Here is a 22,401-nt window from a genome sequence, read left to right as displayed (position 1 = left end):
AATCTACTTTGATCATTTTACTTCATAGTGGGTTTTTCTTGATAATTTGACTGATGCTGTAAACTTTCATATACGGGAGTATTTATGATAAAAAAAAAGAAGGAAAAATACAGTTCAAAACAAAATCAATATGATCAAAACTCATGTATCTTACAAAATAATAATATAAAAACTGACACATTTAAAAGCTTCCTAATCCAGTGTGGTCTGTGATTGTCATGCAATTCACAAGATCTAACAACCTCAGTCATGAACACTGCAACTCAAATCCTTGTTCCAAACTCATTTAGGCTCAGCATTCACCCTTAGCTTCTCTAATACTGCTTTTAACACTTCCCAGAGCCATCCGTAAAGCATCGGTTCGTATATTAAAAGGTGATTTAAAGGGTCCCTATTATCTGTCAGGTGAGATGTTGATCAGCCAGCCCTTAAGTCTAAAGGGTCTGTGGCTCTCCCGCTAGCGTGGGTCGTACATGTTGGCCAGCTTTTTGAAGCGTGGGCCCCAGTCGTTGAGGTAGTCGTAGTCCTGGTCGCCGTCTGAGCACCCAGAGGCGATGGAGCTGAGGCTCCCGGCCAGCGAGCCCTCGCCCTCGTAGTCGTAGATCAGCGCCGTGTCGTAGGGCGGCACGTTGGGGTCGCGGTCGGCCGCCTCCAGACCCTGCCCGCACACAAGATGGAGTCAACAACCAGGATATGTTCTAATGTCTTGATACGCAGTGCTGTAGGCTCTTTTTACTAGGCTACTTTGGAGAAAAAAATATCTAAAAAATCTTAAACACTGGACTAGAACGTCATTACTTAATTAAAACAAATTGAAAGCTCACACCCGACAAGCCACTGAGTGCCGTAGTAGTAGAAAGGACAAAACATTGTTCTGTGTTTATTCATATAACTGGTAATGAATGCCGCTGTGTTCTGCTCCAAGATGTTGGCAGTGCTGGAAGTAACATTGTGGCGCAATGAATGCGAGTGCTCTCATTGAAAATAATAGTTTCCATTTGATAGAATATTGTATGGTTGCATATGGCGTGACAGCGTGACCCTGTTTAGTGTTGAGAGCTCATTCTCTTACATCATTAATGTAGTCCTCAATGTCGGTGGGGTCAGCCGGGGGTCGTCGGGGGTAGGTGGGGGAAGGGAGGTTGTGGGGGGTGTCCTTCCGGAGCGGCTGCTTGCCCCGGGGGCCCACGCAGAAGGAGGGGACCGGGATGTGAGGAGCGTCGATGGGGCTCAGCAGGTCCAGGCTGTAGGCGTTCTAGGGGGAGAGGGGGGCAGTTGAACACAGCTCAGGATAATGCTGGAGATCCTATACCAGTTGGACTGCACTTAATCTGTTAAACAGGAGCAATGATGTGTTCTAAATTAAGTATAGTAGTCTTTTTATTAGGGTGTCACAGCAAAAATACATGACAGTAATAGGATTAAGAATTATAATGTATAAAGTAATACGTTTATAGGCCTTAATCACAGATTCTGTGTCAAAAGGGTTCACAAGCCCCACATTATACGACTCAGCCTATTCCTAATCCTTCTGAAGGGTAGGGAGAAACCTTACGGACGACCGCAGTAGAGGCCCTCATTCTTTCCAGAGGGGGGTCACCACTAGAAGTTCAATGTAAACATTATAGACTATATGCTACAGATGTTTGTGTGACTAAGGGTACTGAAGGGTCCAGTATGATCCTGTGAGTTCACGCAGGGGAGACTAATGTGCTGTCTTTCTGGGGGTTGGCAGGTATAAGCTTGGCCTCACCTCATCCTCCTCGCCCCCTCCCTGCTCGTCGTAGTTGAATACGTTGTCGCGCACGTCCTCCTGCGACTCCCCAACCAGCAGGGCGCTCTCCTTCTGCAGGTAGCGTCGTGAGGTGCAGCTGTTGATAGCCACCGCTAGCAGGAGAAGCACTGGAATACAGAGAACAATTTGAGAGTACAGTCAGGCTATGGAGACCTATAAGACTACATCTAAGCAGCACTGGAGGACAGTGAACACTCTGAGAGTACAGTCCAGCTATGTACAGTGAACACTTTGAGAGTACAGTGAACACTTTGAGAGTACAGTGAACACTGAGACTACAGTCAGGCTATGGAGTCCTAGGAGACTACAGCACTGGAGTACAGAAAAGCAATATGGCCGAATCCTGTTTCTTTGCTCCAAGCAAAATCTCAGCCCTATGCCTCGCTGTTGCGTGTTCACGCAGCAGGGAGCTGTGTCCCGAAAGCCATTTTAAGGTAGGGTAAGGGGAGAGGGGGAGGGCTAACATTCCCTCAAAATTGAGATTTTTCGACGGGCAGCCTTGCAACGCTGCAGTTGTGACTTGCTCCCGCAATGCCTTGCGAGAAAATTTAAAATAATGAAAAATCCTAGGTAAGATGGCGGGCGAAAAGATGCGCAGGATCGAAAACCACAAATGTAAGTGCATTCTATGTTTATGATCATTAAATAAATGATGATGACCACCGCATTATCATTATGCCGTTTGAATGTTACATAGGCATTTTCTTTATAACAAGCACAACCACCAAAACTGCCTGTGGGCAGCCCGGCCGCAGGCATGGAATATGGAAAGCCAAGAGTGCCACAATCCGGCCCATGGGTTCAAATTCGAAATAAGCACAGAAATATAATTCCATAACTTTTAGTGAATAAGTATTCCATATGACATAAGAATTGGGACTTCTTAAGTTACACATAAATGCACCCGTGGCAAAAAATCTACGTGAAACACAGACACACTGCGCAACAGTAAGTGCAAGGCTTCGCCGTGTAGCATTGCCTACATAAGGTCCAACAAGGACGATCAAATAGCAAATACCCTGTGATGAGAACCAGTATATCTCATAAAGAATATTCTCAGACAATGCCAAGGGATTGTATCTGTCCCGAAAGACCCTCTGTCTCCAGAGACCCCTGTACGATACAGGCTCCGAGGTCCACGGGAACACCCACAAAAGGTGACGCTATTGTCAAAGGAGGGGCTAGGAAGCTGTGCTTAACTTTAAGTAGCCGATCTAAACTGAAAGTCTTAGCTGATAACCTCCTCCCGACCAGGTTTGGTTGGCAGCATAAGTCACCATGGTGATACAGCGACGCTAAAAGAGAGCGACTTTCGTGTCAGCTAACCCAGTCCTTGAGCGCAACATACCTCGCTAAACCACTAATCGAGGTTCGTAGTATACCCCACAGGTCCCTTATTTCTCATAACAAAGCAATTGTAATTTTCAACAGCACACACACACAGCAATGTTCAAAGTTCTCAACTTGCTCTGCCTTTTCAACTAATAATATAATGGCCTAACATTAGCCTAAGAGAAATGTATTTTCCAATTTTTTAGCTTTTGAAGAAGGGCACAAGCTCATAAACACTACTTTCCCCAGTGACTCACAGAGCAGCAGTGCGATGGCTGCCATGACGATGATGAGAGCGATGAAGCTGATGCCCACGCTGGAGCCCAACATGGCTGCCGTCTCTGACCTGCACTGGGAAAAGGAGTCGCAGGCGCAGACGGTGACGTTGATCTGGGAAAAGGAGCCCAGGGCTGGGGACCCGGCGTCCATCACCTGCACGGTCACCGCGTACTGGCCCAGCTCCAGCTCTACCAGGGAGTGGAGCCGGGCGTGGGTCTCTGGGGGGAGGGGGGAGGAGAATAGAGGGGGGAATTCAGGAGCAGAATCAGTGGGGAGTTTTACCAAGTAAATGACTAGTTAGTCAATCAACAGTTGCTTTTATTCAATTAACCTACAATGAATACAGTATTCACAGCAAATCACTTAGAATAAAAATAATCAGTGACAGATGCATTTCATTAAGAAGCTGGTAAGGGTAAGGGGCATCTTGCTCCAAGATGCCTACTGGGCAGACTGCAGACATTTGAACCCAGAACATTTCCACTGGGTTAGTAAAACGAGACAATCCCACGCTAGCAGATAAAGAGCACAAGGTTTGTGTCTGGTCTCACTGTTGACTGGGACGATGGTCCAGTTGAGGGCCATCTGGTCCGGCAGCTCAAAGGCGAAGGGCTCTGCGTGTGGGGCGAGGTCCTCGTCCAGGGCCGTCAACAGGAGGGCGCTGTCGGGGTGGTGACTGTGGTGACACACGGTGCCACTGAGAGGAACCAGCTGGGGAGGATAGTCGTTGGTCTCCTTCAGCGTGATGAGCAGGGTGGCGCTGGTGTCCAGGCCTTCTGCATCTACGGTAAAGAACGTTTAAACAACATGTTTATAGTCCTGAACAGCAGCAGAGAACCGTGGCAACATGTTAACCACACATTTGTGGTTGTAAACAGCATTAAACAAGAGTAAACATTTAAACCACACGGCTGTAGTAGTAAACAACAGTAAACAACATTTAAACCACACAGTTGTAGTCATAAACAGCAGTGAACAAGAGTAAACAACATGTAAACCACACGGATGTAGTCTTAAACAAGAATAAACAACATGTAAACAAAAATAAATAACTGTTTGTAGTGTTCAACAAATGTAAATGACATGTGAACAGGAATGACTAACATGTAACAATAGTAAAAATCATGTAAACAAGAGTGAACTGCCGGATATAACATCATGAATGGGTTCCACAAACCTGTTGCCCTTACAACAGCGTTGTAGACGCCGTTCCTGAGGTAGGTTGATCGGATGTTGAACGGTCTCCTGGCGCTGATGTCACCGGTCTCTTTATTGATCTCCAACCACCTCTCAGGATCTCTGATGATGTCATATCTGAAAACAGTTCTTTCATTCATATACATTTGACCATGACCAGGACAATCTCCTTAGGGTAAACTGTACATGCATTGCTGTAGGAATTACAGTGCAGTCTTCCTACACCTCCTGACGTTCCTGTAGCCTGATCCTACCAGACTCTCGTACTTCGTTTAATTTGCACAGAGAGTCTGGACCTACTCAATTGACAAACGTCAACTCACTTGAAGGCGGGTGTCTGTTGAAGTTTAAAACTATTGGATCTGCCCAGTGCCACTCTGGATCTGCCATAACCAATCGCTAATGTTTGGCCGGGAATCAAGTTGTGCGCAGGCTGTAAACAAACCGGACGGAGCCAAGCTAACAATCCTGTCTGTTGGGCCACAAATTCTCATTCTCACGCAGCCTCACTCCTCTTCCTCTTCTTCTTCTCTCTGGCTGTTGACCCTGTCCAATTCCTTGTCCTTCCATTGTCAGACAATGTAACATTGTGTTGTGCTCCAGCTATATATATGCTTGGCAGTTCATGGTTCATGAGATGCATCTTTGAGCTATTTCAGTAAACTGGTTGATCGTTGGTAAGTCAAGATTCACCTGGTAGCAATTTACCAATTCAGGACAGATTTAGAAAAGAAGTCTAATGCAAATGTATAGAAATATGCTTGACATATTATGACCACTTGTTCAACCATTTTGCATGTAAAGACTTATGCAATGAACTAATACCTAAATATTGTGGGGATGAGACTATTCGATAGAGACCCATTACAAGACATTTTGATCAAAATGACATAAGCAAATGATATTGTAAGAAAGAGCAGAGAATTGTACATAATCATTTGCATGAATGTACCAAAGCATTTGCAGTTTGTTAAAATAAATGAGAAACTGATTTTTTGATGTGCAAAAGTGACACAATGAAGATTGAACAGATACTTTTGAGAATTTCAATTCTGATCTGAGAAATGTACCAAAGCAACTGAGAAAAACTTCAATAGTAAAACATATATTTCAACAAACTTATGAGCACAATAAGTATGTAAAGTTTGTTGAATTTTATGTTATTACTATTACTACTATATATATATAGAATAATTTCTCTGAATATTTTATCCATAATAACCAATTGTTTTGGTTACATGTATCTTACATGTATGCATTTTCCCTTATCCTTTAGAGGGCTTATGGTGTAATGTGCTGCCTTTGAAGCCCTTTGAGACCAACAGCTGGGTGGTACCTCAGTCCCGTCTGGTCAGGGTCATAGGCCAGGTTGGTCTTCAGGATGGTCCCTGGCACCACAGACTCTGGGACCAGGATCTGGATGGGGTCTTCTCTGAAGCGCGGTGCCTCGTTTTCATTCACCACAGTCACCACCACTGTAGCGCTGCTCACAGGAACGCTTGGGGCCTTGGAGCTGAGCAGGTTCCGATTAGCCACAGTAAGAACCAGGGTGTATTCTGATTGGCTCTCAAAGTCCAGAGGCTATGCAGGGAAAGTACAAATAATATATGAGAGAGTAGATAAAATCAACTATTGGCATCTATTAAATAAAATTATCTATTTCATATCATACAAGATAATGGAGCTATATGTTATAAAAGTAATCTACCATTGAACATTATACGTCATCAGAGATGAAGGTAAGGTGCTTAAGTCAGAATACTTGTTTCTCCAACAATTCTACATCCAGTTTGTTGTCCTTTGATATTGCTGTTTCAGGGCGCAATGTTTGCTGTTGATTGTGTGTATGATTCCCTAAACTCCGAATGGCAAACATTTATTAAATAAATTTAACTAGATTCTAAGCAACCTAAATAGCTTCGTGCTGGTTAAAAAAACGTCATGACCAGAGCTTGGATAAAACCAGGTCAGTTTGACATGGATGGTTTATAATTTGCAAAGAACTTGTTCCCCTTGTCATTGTCAACATAGAATGATTGTGCTTGTCTCATAGAAAATTATGCTGCACTCAGTCCATCTTTGCTCTTGTTAGCTCTGTGTTCTCAACATGGCAACCAGCATGAGCTTCGAGTCTGGGGAGGAGGAGGCGGTGGGATTTAGAATGCAGTACCCATTTCAACCGGTTGGTGTCATATTGTTACATAACGCACCTTTAAGTCTGGCCATTAAAACATAACATAATATTTGTAGTTTTAAGTTATATGTATTTTTAAAAAACACAGATAACTTCAAAAATACAGTGAAAGTAGTATTCACACATGTATGAATGAAAGTGAGAGTAGTGAAAGGATGTCACAGGTGTCGCAGCTTGTAGCTCTTGGGGATAATTATAGCCTAACAACTGTGGCCTTGGCACACGTCCAGGCATTTAATCGCCAACACGAGTTATAGCGGGGGACGAAGTGTATGTCATCGATAGCATTCTGACAACCTGGCAAAAAACGAAAATGCATTCCCTGCTATTATGTGTTATCCCTCAGCTCGTAGTACCTTCACCAGCGTCAACACGCCCTGGTTGCTGAGCGGGTCCGTGTGGACGACGAAGTGCCCCCCGGGGTTGCCGCGGGTTAGGGTGTACTTTATCTCCCAGTTGCCGGTTCCAGGCTCATCTCGGTCTGTCGCGTTGACCCGGCACAGCTCGAAGTCTATCCTGTTTTCAACCGCTGATACGTGGTACTGTAACCAAACAACAAACACAACACAATACGCAACACATCAGAAACAACACACAAAACATGGACATCAGATGAAAACTATATATACCAAAGCATAAGACACAAAACATAAATAACCCAAAATACACACAGCTTCAAAGGATACAGCATACAGAACAGCAGGAGGACAGGTGGAGTTGGAGGATATGGGAGAGGAGAAGAAGAGGTGGACGGCAGGTGGAGGTGGAAGACAGGTGGTGGTGGAGCAGAGATAGAAGAGGACGACAGGTGGAGGTGGAGGAGGGGTGGAGGAGGAGGACAGGTAGGGGTAGTGGACCGATGGTGGAGGACAGGTAGAGGTGGTGGACAGAGAGAGGAGGACAGGTAGAGGTGGAGGACAGGTGGAGGAGGAGGACAGGTAGAGGTGATGGACAGATGGAGGAGGAGGACGGATGGAGAAGGATGACAGGTGGATGACAGGTGGAGGTGGTGGACAGAGAGAGGAGGAGGACAAGTGTAAGACAGGTGTAGGATCTTACCATGCTGGGTCTGAACTGGGGGGCGTGGTTATTGATGTCAGTCACATGTATGATGGCCACACTCTCGCTGGTCAGTCCCATGCCGGACATGTCACCCACCTGTAGCTTCAGTCTGAAGCTCTTCACCACCTGTGACATAACACAGTTATTATTGGCCATTCATTTTGTATTGTAACAATTGTAACTAACTAACTAATAATGCCTACATCTTAATGTATTATCTCATAATAATTTTTTTATAGGTATAACAAAACAAAGCAAAATCCAAGAACCCCCTGGAACTGGATCCCCCTCTGGGGTATGAGGCCTTGTTGGGACCACCGTATTTTGTGAGATTTCGATGAGATGGTTGTGCCATTTTGCAAAACGTTTTGAAAAAGATTTTGCAAAGCGTATCAGCCAATCACGTCTGGGCCTCGTCCTTGTAATTTCCTTGTTTATGTTCGTATGTGTCAGCATGGAGGAGATTGTCGCTACGCGGCGAAGTTTGGCATATGATGTGGTGAACAGCTTATGTGCGCATCCAATATTTTTTAACTATCCGTCGACTCAACGGAGACGGCAAGGGCTGTGATTGGAAACCAAATCATTTCCGGAATCACTTTTCCCGGTTTGACTTGCACCTTATTTACCTTGTACATTGTTTTCTTTGCACATTAAGGACCAATAAAACATAAAATAAGATTTGAAAAGCTTTGGAAGTTTATAAACAACACTATTTACATGGTTTTTTAGTTAACATATAAGATCGATCGGGCGGCGTATCCGACATCCCGACGGAGATCTTCGAATGCTCGAGGGGTCTCCGTAGTTACGGAGTCGGATTACGGAGTAGGAGTAGTATACTCCTGTCGTCTATCATATCTCCCAGAGCAAGCACTCTATCAACTGCATCTGGACTTCAACACAAGTTTTCTCCACTAGACTGGGTAACCCCGCACATTCAGCCGGCGATTTGAGTTCGCCCTGCACAAGGGTCTCGAGAAGAGCAATACATTTCTTTCGGCAAGGCGGACCAGGACATACCCAAAGACATTCAGAAGATGGGTTGATTTATTTGTAGAATGTCATACAAAATACCAGTAACGTAATTTCTAGAGTTGAATGGAGAGCTGTTTGCCCTCTCCATCTCCTCTCTCTGTTCCTCCCCTCAGTTTCTCCTCTCTCTCTTCTCTTTTCTCCTCTCTCTCCGATATCCTACTCTCTTAGTTTGTCCTCTCTGTTCCTCCGCCGTCTCCCCTCTCTGTTTGCTCTCCCTCTGTCCTTTCAGTTTGTCCTCTCTGTATCTCCTTTCTTTTTGTCTTCCTGTTTCCCTGTGCCTGTCCTCTCTGTTCAAACTCTCTTTGTTTGTCCTCTGTTTCTCCTCCCTGTCTGTCCTCTCTTTGTCCCTCCTCTCTCTGTCTGTCCTCTCTCAGTTCCTCCTCTCTCCGTTTGTCTTCTCTCTGTCTCTCCTCCCTGTCTGTCCTCCTCTCTCTGTCTCTCCTCCCTGTCTGTCCTCCTCTCTCTGTCTGTCCTCTCTCAGATCCTCCTCTCTCTGTCTTTCCTCCCTGTCTGTCCTCTCTCAGATCCTCCTCTCTGTCTTTCCTCCCTGTATGCCCTCTCTCTGTTCCTCCTCTCTCTGTCTTTCCTCCCTGTATGCCCTCTCTCTGATCCTCCTCTCTGTCTCTCCTCCCTGTCTGTCCTCTCTCTGTCTGTCCTCTCTCTGTCTTTCCTCCCTGTATGCCCTCTCTCTGTTCCTCCTTTCTACGTTTGTCCTCTCTGTCTTTCCTCTCCCTCTGTCTGTCCTCTCTCAGATCCTCCTCTCTCTGTCTTTCCTCCCTGTCTGTCCTCTCTCTGTTCCTCTTCTCCTGACGTTGGACAAAAACTCTTCCGTCTAGCAAATATGGTAAACTCTATTAGAGGTGCATAAATGCTATTTAGAGTTGCGTAAATGCCATTTTAGAAATGTAGGAGGTGTTTTAAAGCAGTTTACGTGCGTTTAGCCTCCTCTTAAGCCCTGATTGTGCCATCTGGTTTACCTCGCGGTCGAAGCCGACATCTCGCGTGTAGATGGCGCCCGTCTCGTTGTTGATGCCGAACATGACCTTGGTGACGGCATCACCTGGTTCGCTCTCCTGGCCGATGATGGAGTAGCTGAGAATAGCATTGTCCGTGGAGGGGTCGTCAGCATCGGTGGCCAACACCGACATCACCGACGTTCCTGTTATAGAGCAGGTAAGTTGTTGTATGGAAGGATGAGGTAAGGTACATTTATGATAAGGTAAATTGGAGTCAGGGGAGGTATGGTAATGTTAACGGTTATTGTTATGGTATGGTGACGTGAGCTGACGTTCATTAGGAAAGTGTAAGGCTTAGTTACTTATGGTAAATTGAGGTTAGGTAGGTTTCCAGATTATTCATCATTCGTGCCTTACAGTAGAAGTCTTTAATGGCCGTGATACATTGAACTCAAGGCATCCTCAACTCTACTCAACGTAAGTAGGTTAAGTAAGGATGATAAGGGAAGACAAGGTTAATTAATTGAAGGTACGGTAAGGTAAGGTAAGGTTAGAGTACCCAATCAACCTAACCAGGATATGTTTAGAGAGGGAGGGGAGAGCCAGGCACCACAGAACAAGTGAGGTCCAGCCAGTAGTCTAGCTGTGCCGTACCTGGGACCGAGAACTCTGACACAGAGCCAGTGAACTGGTTCTTGATGAAGGCGGGTCTGTTGTCATTCTGGTCCAGAACCATGATCTCTATGGTGGACGGGTTCTCCAACCTCTGACCGCTGGGAGACAGGGCGAAGGCTTTCAACTAGACACACAAAAAACGAAGCACACAAACATACAGGCAGAAACACCAAGGGAATTAGAATCCCACATTTTCACGTTTGAACACAAACATGAAGACATTTGTATTCATATTTTAGAGATACATACATTGTTTCCTATGAATCTGTCTTTCGGTTTATTTGGCCATCTGTGCAATGAATAACATGGTTTCCAAAACATATGCTCCATGTGCTTGTAGAAACATTCAAGATGTTTGCTCCACATGGCAGAGAAGTGTCTCCCTGGTCGGCAATTAAGAGCCAAACATACTTCTGACCTCGCAAACTAACTGAGACGTCGGTCGGTTGCAGGCGAAGAAAACACCAAGCATAAGGTAAGCAGGAGGTGGAAAGTTGTTCTGCACATTATTGTGCTCCTCTAGGAGTTTGGAAGGGGGTTTCCACATTGGGTCAGTTTACAAGAGTTCCAATTAGAGTTTGCCTACCCATAATGTCTATAAACAGATCTGTTGGCAAGGGGACAAGCTTTTTTGTAATCAAAGCTGGTTTTCGTTTGTAGTCCGTTTGCAGGCCGTGTAGTATTGATCAATAACATTTGAGCATTTCCTAGTGGCATGCAGGTAAACAGTCTGTGCCGTTGTACTGATTGGATTTATCGTCTGAAGACAATTCAGCTTTAATATCTGTTTATAAAGATTAGCCAAATTGTCTTCTGGATGTGAAACATCCAGAAGACAAATATCAAATATAAATAATACAAATATAAATGTCAGATGATAGCCAATGGTTACTTAGATTGGCTTCCAATAACTGCTGTCCAGTCTTTTTTAAGGAGTGTTTTCATCTGACTTTAGTTCATCTCACCTTGAAACTTTTGTGCTTCTCTCGGTCAAGTGGATGCTTGCTCCGGATGATTCCGGTCTTCTCATCAATGTCAAACAGGTTCTTGGGCTCCTGGTCCACGCCGGGGCCCTCCAGCCGGTAGAAGACCTCACTAGTGAAGATCTTATCCGACTTGATCTGGAGGGAGAACATCAGAGGAGGGCTGTTGGCTTACAGTGAGTTTGTGTTTAAATACCCCTTGTTGTTCCCACTCAACCATTTCTAATGGATCATTTTTACAGTCAGGTCACGACAGGACTTCTTGAAACTAGAGTTGTCTCCATCTACTCCGTGCTTAAAGCTTGTTCATTTTTGGCTCCGTTCTGTTTGGTCATGGATTGTTGATTTGATTTTATACCAACGGCAGATTCAGTAGGAGAAAGGTTTGGAGTGTTGAGCCCTGATTGGTCTATGGTGGCCATCTTACCTGGACTAGGTCTTCAGGAACCTGTTTGCTGTTCTCCAGCACCCGGATCGGAGGGATGATCCAGTCCCTCTTGACCCGGGACAACCCTGGACTCTGAGGTATCCATGGGTTTAGAACAAGGAGTTCAGACTCTACTGTGTTGGGTTGAAGGTGGACATCTGGTATCAGTGGATATTCAGTGGACCCCTATGGAAAATGAAACCGACTTTATTCATCCCTAATTTATGAAGTATAATGTATTGTAGAAAACATCATGGCTTATTATCATTCATTTCAACGCTTGATAATACAAATACGGAAGGATCCGACTTCTCTTTTCAACTTTACATATTTTTAACTTAAAGCAGCTGAATGGCTCAATGTCTTTGTTTTATATGGAACAAGAACAACTGGATGTAACGATACTAACACGGAAACTGTTTTTCTGTCTGTCTGCGGGAGTGTGTGTGTGTGTGTGTGTGTGTGTGTGTGTGTGTGTGTGTGTGTGTGTGTGTGTGTGTGTGTGTGTGTGTGTGTGGACATGGGACAGGCTGTGGAACAGAGGTGATAGCTCTATTCAATAGCTTTTGAGGCCCTACGCTTCTTCCTCTAATATGGAATCCATGCGGTTGGGGAGGGCAGGTCTGACCCTTTGGAATGGGAGATGGGGGTGAGGGTAGGCGAGGTGGTGGTGGTTGGGGGCGTGGTTTAGAGTCATTCTACTCAGGTTTCGCTGGCTATAAACATATTTGCTTTGATCTGCTATGATCTTGGTGTGAAATAATCTGAGGACAAGGAGAGGAAAACTGGTCAGCACACAAACACACATAACTCACCATGTCACGCTCTCACACACACAGGGCAGCTGTCGAGCATGGATTTAGTTCCTGTTTGCTCCCACCCAAGGCCTGCTCACAGATTCTCCTTTGTGCCTAACTCTGCACCTGACTCACTCCTGAGGCTCCTCTTACACACACACACACACACACACACACACACACACACACACACACACACACACACACACACACACACACACACACACACACACACACACACACACACACACACACACACACACACACACACACACACACACACACGAAGGGATAGGCATATACACACACCCCAACACGTGCTTATGATGCTTTGAATTCTGTTCCCTTGGAATGTTTTACATTCAGCAAGTCTTCCAAACTCTCCATATCATCTACACAGCGCCATAAAGGGAAAATCCTACTGTGGATCAGATTTCAGGCGTTATTAATCCAAATCAAACACAACCAGGGCACCACCAAACAGAAAACCCATGTTTGGCTACCACTTACAGCTAGCATCTTACAGCTAACCGCCATCTGAGCAGGGCCATCATTTCAGGACTACACCAGAACTTCCTGGAGGCCCTGGTTCTGTCCTTGACAGCAGGGCTTAAAGCTGATCTTCTGGCATTCTGCAAGACACTACTGGGGCTATGCAGGCCATGCCTGGCATGCATGGGACCAGGAGAGGGGAGGAGGGGAGGAGGCTAATCTTAGACTGCCCCATATTCTCTGTGGTCCCTCTGGTCCTTACCCCGACTCATCTCATTCTCCTGTTGTCGGAACCCCGCTACAGGGGAACTCGGACAGTACGAGGCCTCCGCTGGCTGGAACCCCGCCACAAGGCAAATTCAGACTGTAAGATTCCTCCGCTGGCTGGAACCCCGCCACAAGGGGAACTCAGACGGTACGATTCCTCCGCTGGCTGGAAGCCCGCTACAAGGGGAAATCAGCGACTGCCGCTGGCCGGCAGTCGGTGGGAATTTCAAATCCCAATTCAAATGTTGTACATTTGTACCAATACACTGCACTAGGGTTAGGGTTACCCTTTCTCAAATATAGTTCACCCAGTGCATGGTTTCTGTTTGGCTGAAACTGGTTCCAGGAGATGTCAGTAGAAATGGTATCAATGGCCCCATTTGAAACCAATCATAACCCATATACTTTTGATTGCCCACACCACCAGCGAGGACAGTGCCGTCCCTGAGGTGGGGTTTGGCATCTTATTTTCCATTTAACCAAATCCTGAGGTGCCTCCAGCCAACCACCTAAGAAGGTTTTGTTATTTGATTTGGCCTCCTTTCATCGTGGCCTCACCCTGCGCCTGAGAGCTGACACCCAGCCACAGGAAGGGCACTCCGGTGGATTTAGGCCCAATCCCATTTCTACCCCTTACCCCTTCCCCTTACCCCTTCCCCTTGTTTTGAAGGGGTAAGGAGAAGGGGTAAGGGGCAGAGATTGGATTGGGCCTTATTGTCCTACACCCAGCTCCACGTGAGTCCTTCCCTAGTCCTGACAGAGGCCACCTGATCGTGTCGCGTTACCAATTAGACCCGTATTACAGCTGGCTAGTTAGAGAGAGATAGAAACACACACAGAACCCGCCCGCTTTCAAAACTTTTCTGGGGAGAGAGGACCTGAGTGGGGACTTTGTAATGGGTGTCAGCATTATTGGGGAACCTATAGGAACTGAATGAGAACTTGGGTTTGAATACCTTGGTATCCTCTATAAATCTAGAATAATTGTATTACCTTATTCTTGTCTTAAAATTGATTATTGTCTATTAGTAGATGCATAATTGTCTATTAGTCTTATTATAAAATAATCGGTATTATCAATTGTATTATTAGTTTGGAGGGCATAATGGCAAGACATAAACACACACTAATCCATCCTGCAACAAACACACCAACTGAGGAACACACCAACCAACAAACACACCAGCTGCCTAGCTGCTTACGCAAGCCGAGTATTCATTTCTACTCAGAAGAGATTAAACTTCTCAAAAGTAGGCATGTATTGATTAGTTGGTTGGTGACAAACAATTAGAAGGATCGATAGTCAGCATAATACAAGAATGGTGCAGTGCATAAAATTAAGTGGCATCTAACGGAGCGGACTTGGTAGATGAAATAATATTCTTAGGTACATTTGATTTAGTGTATAAGCCCATGAAAAGGAGAATATTTGTGTTTACATTTCCTTCGAATAAGCTTTTTATAGCTACAAAGAGCCTATGATCTCTTTCACGGAGTTCGCCATGATCGTGCCCCCATTTTTCCAATGTTTTCCAACTGACTAATCACTGCGAGCATGAGGTAACCTAAAACAGTAAAAACGGCACCTCAATGTGAAACAATTAAGTGTAATGTAAATAACTAAACAGAATAAAGAAATCTATCAAGGAACCACATCACTCGACACTAAGCTAGTCAATGCTGTAGTTCATCATTTTGGAAGTACCTACTGGCACCTTACATGCCAGTACAGGCCACCCTAGCTTCTCCTATGTTGTTGGACAGGGCAGGGTGAGGATAATATATAGATAGGTATCAATGATGCTATCTAATGATCTATCCAGCATACATCTAGGTAGACACTCCCACTTGTGATGTCGCCAAAATGCAGGAAAAAGCAGATTTTCAAACGGCTTGTAATGGCTAATCACACTCACACCTGGTGGCATAATATCACCCCTTTAATAAAAAATGATACTCTTAACCAAATATTATGCTTTGACAGAATGCCTTGGTCTATTAACCTTGTGAGCGGAACTCCTATTTATATTTATATATATATATATATATATATATATATATATATATATATATATATATATATATATATATATATATATATATATATATATATATATATATATATATATATATATATACATATATTTACACATATATATATATACACACACACACACACACACACACACACACACACACACACACACACACACACACACACACACACACACACACACACACACACACACACACACACACACACACACACACACACACATACATACATACATACATACATATATATACACACACACACACACACATATATACATATATATACACACACACACACATATATATACATATATATATATATACACACACACACACACACACACACACATATATATATATATATATATACATATATACACACACACACACACACACACACACACACACATATATATATATATATATATATATTATCAAACTCTTCTTTTAATTTAGAACTTAAGGCACTATCCTCATTGTTGAATGCAAGTCGCTTCGGACTAAAGGGTCAGCTTAATAAACGTTATGTTATGGAACAATATCTCGGCAGACGGATAATGCTATCAATTAATCCAATTGCCAAGTGATTTGAGCTCCTCCCCCTCCTCCGCTGCATCTGGAGGAAGGTGTGTGTGTTGAGAGCGGTCAGTGGACGACTCGACCACACATGGAAGTATCAGTAGGTCACACAGTTGGCCCTCCTAAATCTGGTCCGCTACACATTGTATCAAATAGAGCTAGCATGCTCCCCTTATCTGGTTAGCTGGCTAGTGAATAAAAGATCCTGCCCACAATTCGACTATTAAATGCAGGGCCAACTTCGGAATTAGACACTAAAGGACCGGTGTTGACGATCAATCTCGCCCTGCCGTCAGCTCAGTGGTCCACTCTTGGTTGACTGACACCATGTGGGGGAACACACATGAAGGAGCATTTTAAGTGTTTTAAATTACAAGAAAGAAAATCATGGGTTAATGTTTGATTGTCATAAATTTAATCGAGTTATCTAGAAAAGACGCCTTGTTCCTTGTTACAGATCCGTAACAAGGAATGAGGCGTTTTTTCTTCACATTGGCTGAGCCAAATTTACTTTGATTTAAATCTCCATCTCCCTCCCCCACACTACGTGAGTCAGGCTCAAACCATTTTGTCTTGAGCACCCCGAACTACAAAAGAGCTCAGCTCGCCATGCTAGCCAATCAACCAGGCCAATGCACCAACCGACAAGCTAGCCGCCTTACTGGTTTCTTAACAGTAGGCCTGCTAGGTCATGACTTCCCTTGAAGCTATTTTTGGGTGTATGGCTAAATCAGAATGCTAAAGAATGCAGAGTAAAGAATTGATTGGTTTATGGCACACTGCCACAACCTAAATAGGACATGGTAATAACAGACTTAAAAACTATTGAAATGTACATAATAGAATATTACCACAATTATTATCAATATCATATCATATTTCAGAATATCACATTTAGAGGAACACCAAGTCTAGCCAATTTTATTTATATAGCCCTTACTCAAAGTTACAGTCTCAAAGGCCTTAACAGGCAAAATCACCAGAGACCAAAATGGTTAACATTTACAATAATAAGAGGCAACTTCCTATATTGTACAAATTGTTTATAGCGGGTATGGTCGGGTGTGGAATGTAATTTGCGCTACTGTCGGGAACACGGGTCGGATGCGATTTTAAGTATTGCGGGTACAGGCGGGTGCGGGTTTGCTAAATAAGACCCGTGCAGGACTCTGACTGGCGCTGGCACACTAGCCAAAGGTCGGAAGCACGAGTCAATAGTTTCCGAGTTCAAATGCACGTAGGTCAAATCTTTCTCCTTTTCAAAGACGTTTATGCTCGATAATCTCTAGGACCCTCCCTCTCCACACATTAGCCACTAACAGTGGCCATTCCCAATCCTTCTCACACTCATTGGCCTGCTACAGATTCCGGATTTACTGACGCGCACCTTCCACGTTTAACGTGTCAAAAAAAAAAATAAAAGAGGGCAAACTTACTGGTCACCCGTGACCAGATGTAAAATTCAGTCTCACAATCTCAAATTTTGGTCGTTAAATGCGACCATCTGGTCACAGTCTGGAGCCCTGAACTTACTTTCAATGAAGAGTTCAGCAACAGCTGGTGGTCAAATTGGTGTTCAGTGATCAGTTTGTCCCTAGTAAGGGTTTGTTTGGTGTTTGGTTGGTGTTGGGTGGATGTTGGTTGGTAGGTAGGGGTTTGGTCTGGGATTTTCTGCTATGGGAGCAGCTGGTGGCTCTTCCGCAACACGGATAAGCCAATGGGACCGATGGCTTCATAGAGCTGGCATCTGGCAACAGCTGCAGCTGCTGCCCATGCCTCTTACACACACATGTACGACGTTATGCTACACTAAAAGCCTCCACCAAAATCATCCATACACAACACAAAACTACCCTACAACACAGCACTACACAAACAAAATACTAAACTACACCATGAAATACTACACTTTTGAAAACAACACAACAGACTTTACGTGTACCATTCAATGTTATGCTATTCATATTCAAAACTATACTAAGCACATTTTGTTAAACCAAAAAACTTCCGGCTGACCTCTTTACGTCACTAGCAACAACAAACTCAGGCGGTATTCGAGAAAGATGTTTTCAGTAGACAGCTGTCAGTTAGATTGGGGTCCATGTCATTTCTCCAACGCTCCATTGTTCTGACCTTTCGGTCATATGCAGACTCGTCCGGCGGCGGAGCAGCTCCTCTGGTGGCGGAGTAGCTTCTCCGGCGGGAGTCCGCATACGGCAACAATGCCTTTCTACTCCATGTCGCGATTCAATCTGGACCTCAGAGAGTCAAAGCCAAAGTTACTTTCCCCCAATTCCTTCTCCACCATGGCCGAGATAACCCCCACTACGAGTCTTTACTTGTTGTTGTAGTACCAGAGAGTCGGAGAACCCGAGGCACTTTAAGATTCATAATATCAGAGAATATCCCCGTCAGTTCGGCCGCGGCGCAATGAATGAATGAAGATCGTAAACACGTCGGAAGAAATAAACATTTATTTTTGACAGATGTGCCCGAAGTTACTACTTTACCACCTTGTTGATGACCAACATTTAGGAAAACACGTACTTTAATTCAGCCTTGGGTGAAATCGAAGCGTAGTGTGTACTGAATGCATGTTGATGATGATACACCTCTTATAGGGGGTAACTACACTGGCACGACACCGGTTTCCTCCATCTTCTGCGCCACCTTTTTGAATAAATCGCCGCTTATCGTTTTCCGAGGGCGACTCTAACACGACTACCGTCTCCTTCTTCCGGCTCATGGCCCCCGGAAAAGATCTCGAACACGCGCAGAACGCAAAATCCAATTCCAATTCGATTGACCGTAAATATGCACGCTTACTGCTGTTATCAATCGAATAATCTAGGGGTCTTAATCCGACAATGAGAACCGTAGTCGATAAGGTGTATACATGCATCTTATTAGTCAAATCATAACCCAATAACCCGGACTAACCCAATAATTCGATTTTCTTGAGTCATTGACTCAATGACAATAAGGAGACAACTAAACTCTTTGCAGGAAGAGAACGGTGGAAACATGAGTGAGAGCCGAAGAGAGGAGAATTAAAAAAAAGAATAGCTAGTGTTAACTAAAATAATGATTCAGGCGAAGAAGAGTTGAGATTGTAATGACATTAGGAAAATATTCTGTTAGATCATGATGATTGATGACAATGATTTCAGTGTAAGACTTCTCCTTGAGCGAGACGAAATAAAAAGCAGACCTGATCAAGCAAAAGGTGGAGAAACTAGTTTTATTTATCTGTATGTATCCTGACAGGGTATACTTGACCCAAACGATTACATTGCAGCCGAATTACGGTTGCAGTGTTCTAGCTCAATACTAGACGATTTCTAAAATAATTGTCCTCGTTAGTCCTTTAGACCCACAATAATTGAAAATAGGGTCCACGTCAAAGAATCATTTAAGGTCAGACCATAAAATATGGACATAGGGCCCTATTTTAACGGTCTGAAACGCAAGTGAGAAGCGCCAAGCGCAAGTAGCTTTGTGGGCGGTTCTATGGCGATGTCGCTATTTTACCGGCGTGAAAAATGACTCTTGCGCCTGGCGCAAATCTAAAAAGGGTTGGTCTGAAGTAGCCTCATTACCCGTAGGTGTGGTTTGGGCGTAACGTGCAATAAACCAATGAGAGTGCCAGCTCCCATCCCCTTTAAGAGCCATGAGCGCCATTTAATCTGACGAGTTGATATTTTGACAGTACGTCCTCAAATATATTTCGGCAAAGAAAGCTTATATGATATAACATATGATATGCGGTAACTGTGGTTCTATTTAATGATATCCGCAATACATTATAAACATTGTTTCTTATCAGTATTGTATGCATTATCGTTATCGACTTGTGTTCCTAATATGCATGTGTCGCCCCGTTAATATACATTGCCATGGACTGTATTATGCGAGTTTAGTTTGCGTGTGTTTAAACAGATTATTTTACAGATAATTATTTTACACATACACACACACGCGCCCGCATTCATTCATTCTTTTTAACACTCACTCGCGGTAAAACAATGTTTTCTCACGATCAAATACTCATCAATCCTAAAAGTTATGGGCATGTACACGATGTCTGTCAAGAAAATATGTGTTTGCTGTATGGTGTTTGCAGATGCATTGATTTAAAACTACAACTTATTACCGCTGTATCAGCTGTTCTTATAAATAATTTACCAAGAATGTGTGGCTAGGTAGATGAGAGAAGCAAAGTGTATGCGCGAGGTGCACAAGCAACATTATGCGCCCTTAAAATAGCATCTGAACAACACTCCACTGACTTTAAACACGGGGAGCCGAACCGCCCCTTGGGGCGCAAGATCATTCCCTAATTTACGACGCGTGGCGCAGGAGGGAAAAGAACGCTCTGCGCCAGTTGCAAACTAGCAACGACACGTGCGCCAGTGATTAGGTCAATTGCGCCGGATGCAAGATAGGGCCCATAGTGTATGTTATCATCGTCTTCTTGGTCTGTCTTCGATTGAGCATCAGTATTGTTTGAGATTTTTAAGATTATTAATTAATATTCCATCCTTAACACACCCTGCAGCCATACCCCAAACAACCTATAGGCTGTTAGAGGAAGTACATGCTAGTGTCTTTCGTCTGAGATTGGCAGGCCTCAGTGTGACTAACCGGCTCTTCCCACCACACAGCAGTCAGTTCACAATGGAGTTTGCTTTATATACAGGCAAGAAGGGGTGTAACAGACAGATGTGAAACTCCTTATATCAAACATTAGCCCACAAATTAAACACAATGACATACGTAGCACACACACCACTTGCGTGGTGGGTGGAGTGTGGCACACACACACAGAGCATGGTCTGTGTTGCATCAGTAGTCCAAACAGATAGGAGTGTGCAATGCATGTTATTGAGAGATGGTGTGTTTAATATATATGTAACATAGTCATCAATGTAAGTTCTCATAATGGTGTGATGACAGACAGCTAACAAGCTCCCTGGCCACTTTCTCACACACACACACACACACACACACACACACACACACACACACACACACACACACACACACACACACACACACACACACACACACACACACACACACACACACACACACACACACACACACACACACCTGCATGCTCTCCATATCTCTCGCTCACGATATGTCTAATAAAGGTACTGAAATACTCTCCCCCTCTCTCTCATATTCTTACGGTGCTGGAACACCGATCTCTGCCGCCAATGGGAGGACGATGGCTTAGCCTTGGGTAGCAGAGGCACTGGCCCACCACCACAGCTAACAGATATGTTCCCAACATTTTTTTGAGTCTAATTTAAAAATAATATGGTTCTGTGCTCTGGCCAGATGTCTTACTAAACACCTCAGGTTATTTACAAAGCCTTTCATCCCACTTACATTCTTAGAGGGTCTCCACTCAAGAGGGTCTCCCACTCTCACACTCAATGGGGACACACTTCCAATCAGTTTAGGAGTTTAGGACGCCCCTCCCACCCTTGCCCTCAGACCAAGACCCCCAAATAACCCAATGGGGACAGAGAGCAGTCTCGAACAGAGACACAAGAGGGGTGGAATAACACCACCCACCGTTTCCTCAGCATAGAAACATAACCTAGTCCCGCACTTTGACAGGTTTCTTATAAACAACTTGGGACTGTTACTATCAACAGTCAACAATCACTTGAACTATACGAGGACTCTTCCTACCTGGCAGAGCACGGCGCAGAGCGGGAAGCACAGCATCAAGGACCACAAGGCCATCTTCTGAACGTCGACCCTCTGTAGAGCACCAGGGATATGATGTCCTGAAGACCGCTCTATGGAGAGATCTCACACTCAATGCCCTCTCTCTCTCTCCAGACTCTTGTCTCTCTTTCTGTCAATCTCCTTCTCTCGCTATGTCTCTCTGACTGTTTGTGTCTCTCATTCCAAATGTGGGGGCCTCATAGCTCCACCCTCTTTCTCCCCCCCCCCATAGGGGTAGTGGGCTGTAGGGGTTAATATTTCAGCCCCCCTGTCCTCCCAAATACCCCAGCACATGTGCTGTCAGTCAAAGGCCAATGAGAGGCAGAGGAGACAGAGGGAAGGAAAGAGAGAGAGAGAAAAGGAGAAATAGTGGGGATGACAGAGAAAGGGGGGGGGGGGGGAGAGAGATGGCAGGGAGAGAGAGAAGGAGAGAGATATAATGGGACGAGGGAAAAAGACTAATGGGAGCTGTGAACAGAAGCAGGACAGCTGGTTTTAGGAGAGAGCGATCTAGTGTGCTGCTGAAGG

At 44.5% G+C, this 22,401-nt stretch overlaps 1 protein-coding gene across 1 annotated transcript; it reads right to left on the bottom strand.

Moving 5' to 3' along the window:
• Positions 1–25: 25 nt before the first annotated feature.
• Positions 26–22,029, bottom strand: cdh15 (cadherin 15, type 1, M-cadherin (myotubule)). Its single transcript, XM_056608307.1, has 14 exons — positions 21,835–22,029; positions 11,939–12,124; positions 11,494–11,649; positions 10,508–10,652; positions 9,875–10,056; positions 7,857–7,985; positions 7,154–7,339; positions 5,940–6,184; positions 4,584–4,720; positions 3,958–4,188; positions 3,385–3,624; positions 1,754–1,902; positions 1,073–1,255; positions 26–658 (listed from the first exon to the last, which is right to left on the bottom strand). Exons 1-14 carry the CDS (start codon positions 21,886–21,888, stop codon positions 458–460), a joined length of 2,424 nt encoding a protein of 807 aa, XP_056464282.1. The 5' UTR covers positions 21,889–22,029; the 3' UTR covers positions 26–457.
• Positions 22,030–22,401: the final 372 nt, after the last annotated feature.

The sequence above is a fragment of the Gadus chalcogrammus genome, chromosome 14 (assembly GCF_026213295.1).
Source record: "Gadus chalcogrammus isolate NIFS_2021 chromosome 14, NIFS_Gcha_1.0, whole genome shotgun sequence".
NCBI lineage: Eukaryota > Metazoa > Chordata > Actinopteri > Gadiformes > Gadidae > Gadus > Gadus chalcogrammus.
This window is presented reverse-complemented; position numbering and strand designations above follow the sequence as displayed.

Coding starts and splice junctions, on each gene's coding strand:
- cdh15 (XM_056608307.1), bottom strand. CDS start 21,888: ATGGCCTTGTGGTCCTTGATGCTGTGCTTCCCGCTCTGCGCCGTGCTC. Junction 4,721..5,939: donor CCTGACCAGACGGGACTGAG/GTACCACCCAGC, acceptor AACTGTTTTCAG/ATATGACATCATCAGAGATC. Junction 1,256..1,753: donor GAGGGGGCGAGGAGGATGAG/GTGAGGCCAAGC, acceptor CTCTCCCCCTAG/AACGCCTACAGCCTGGACCT.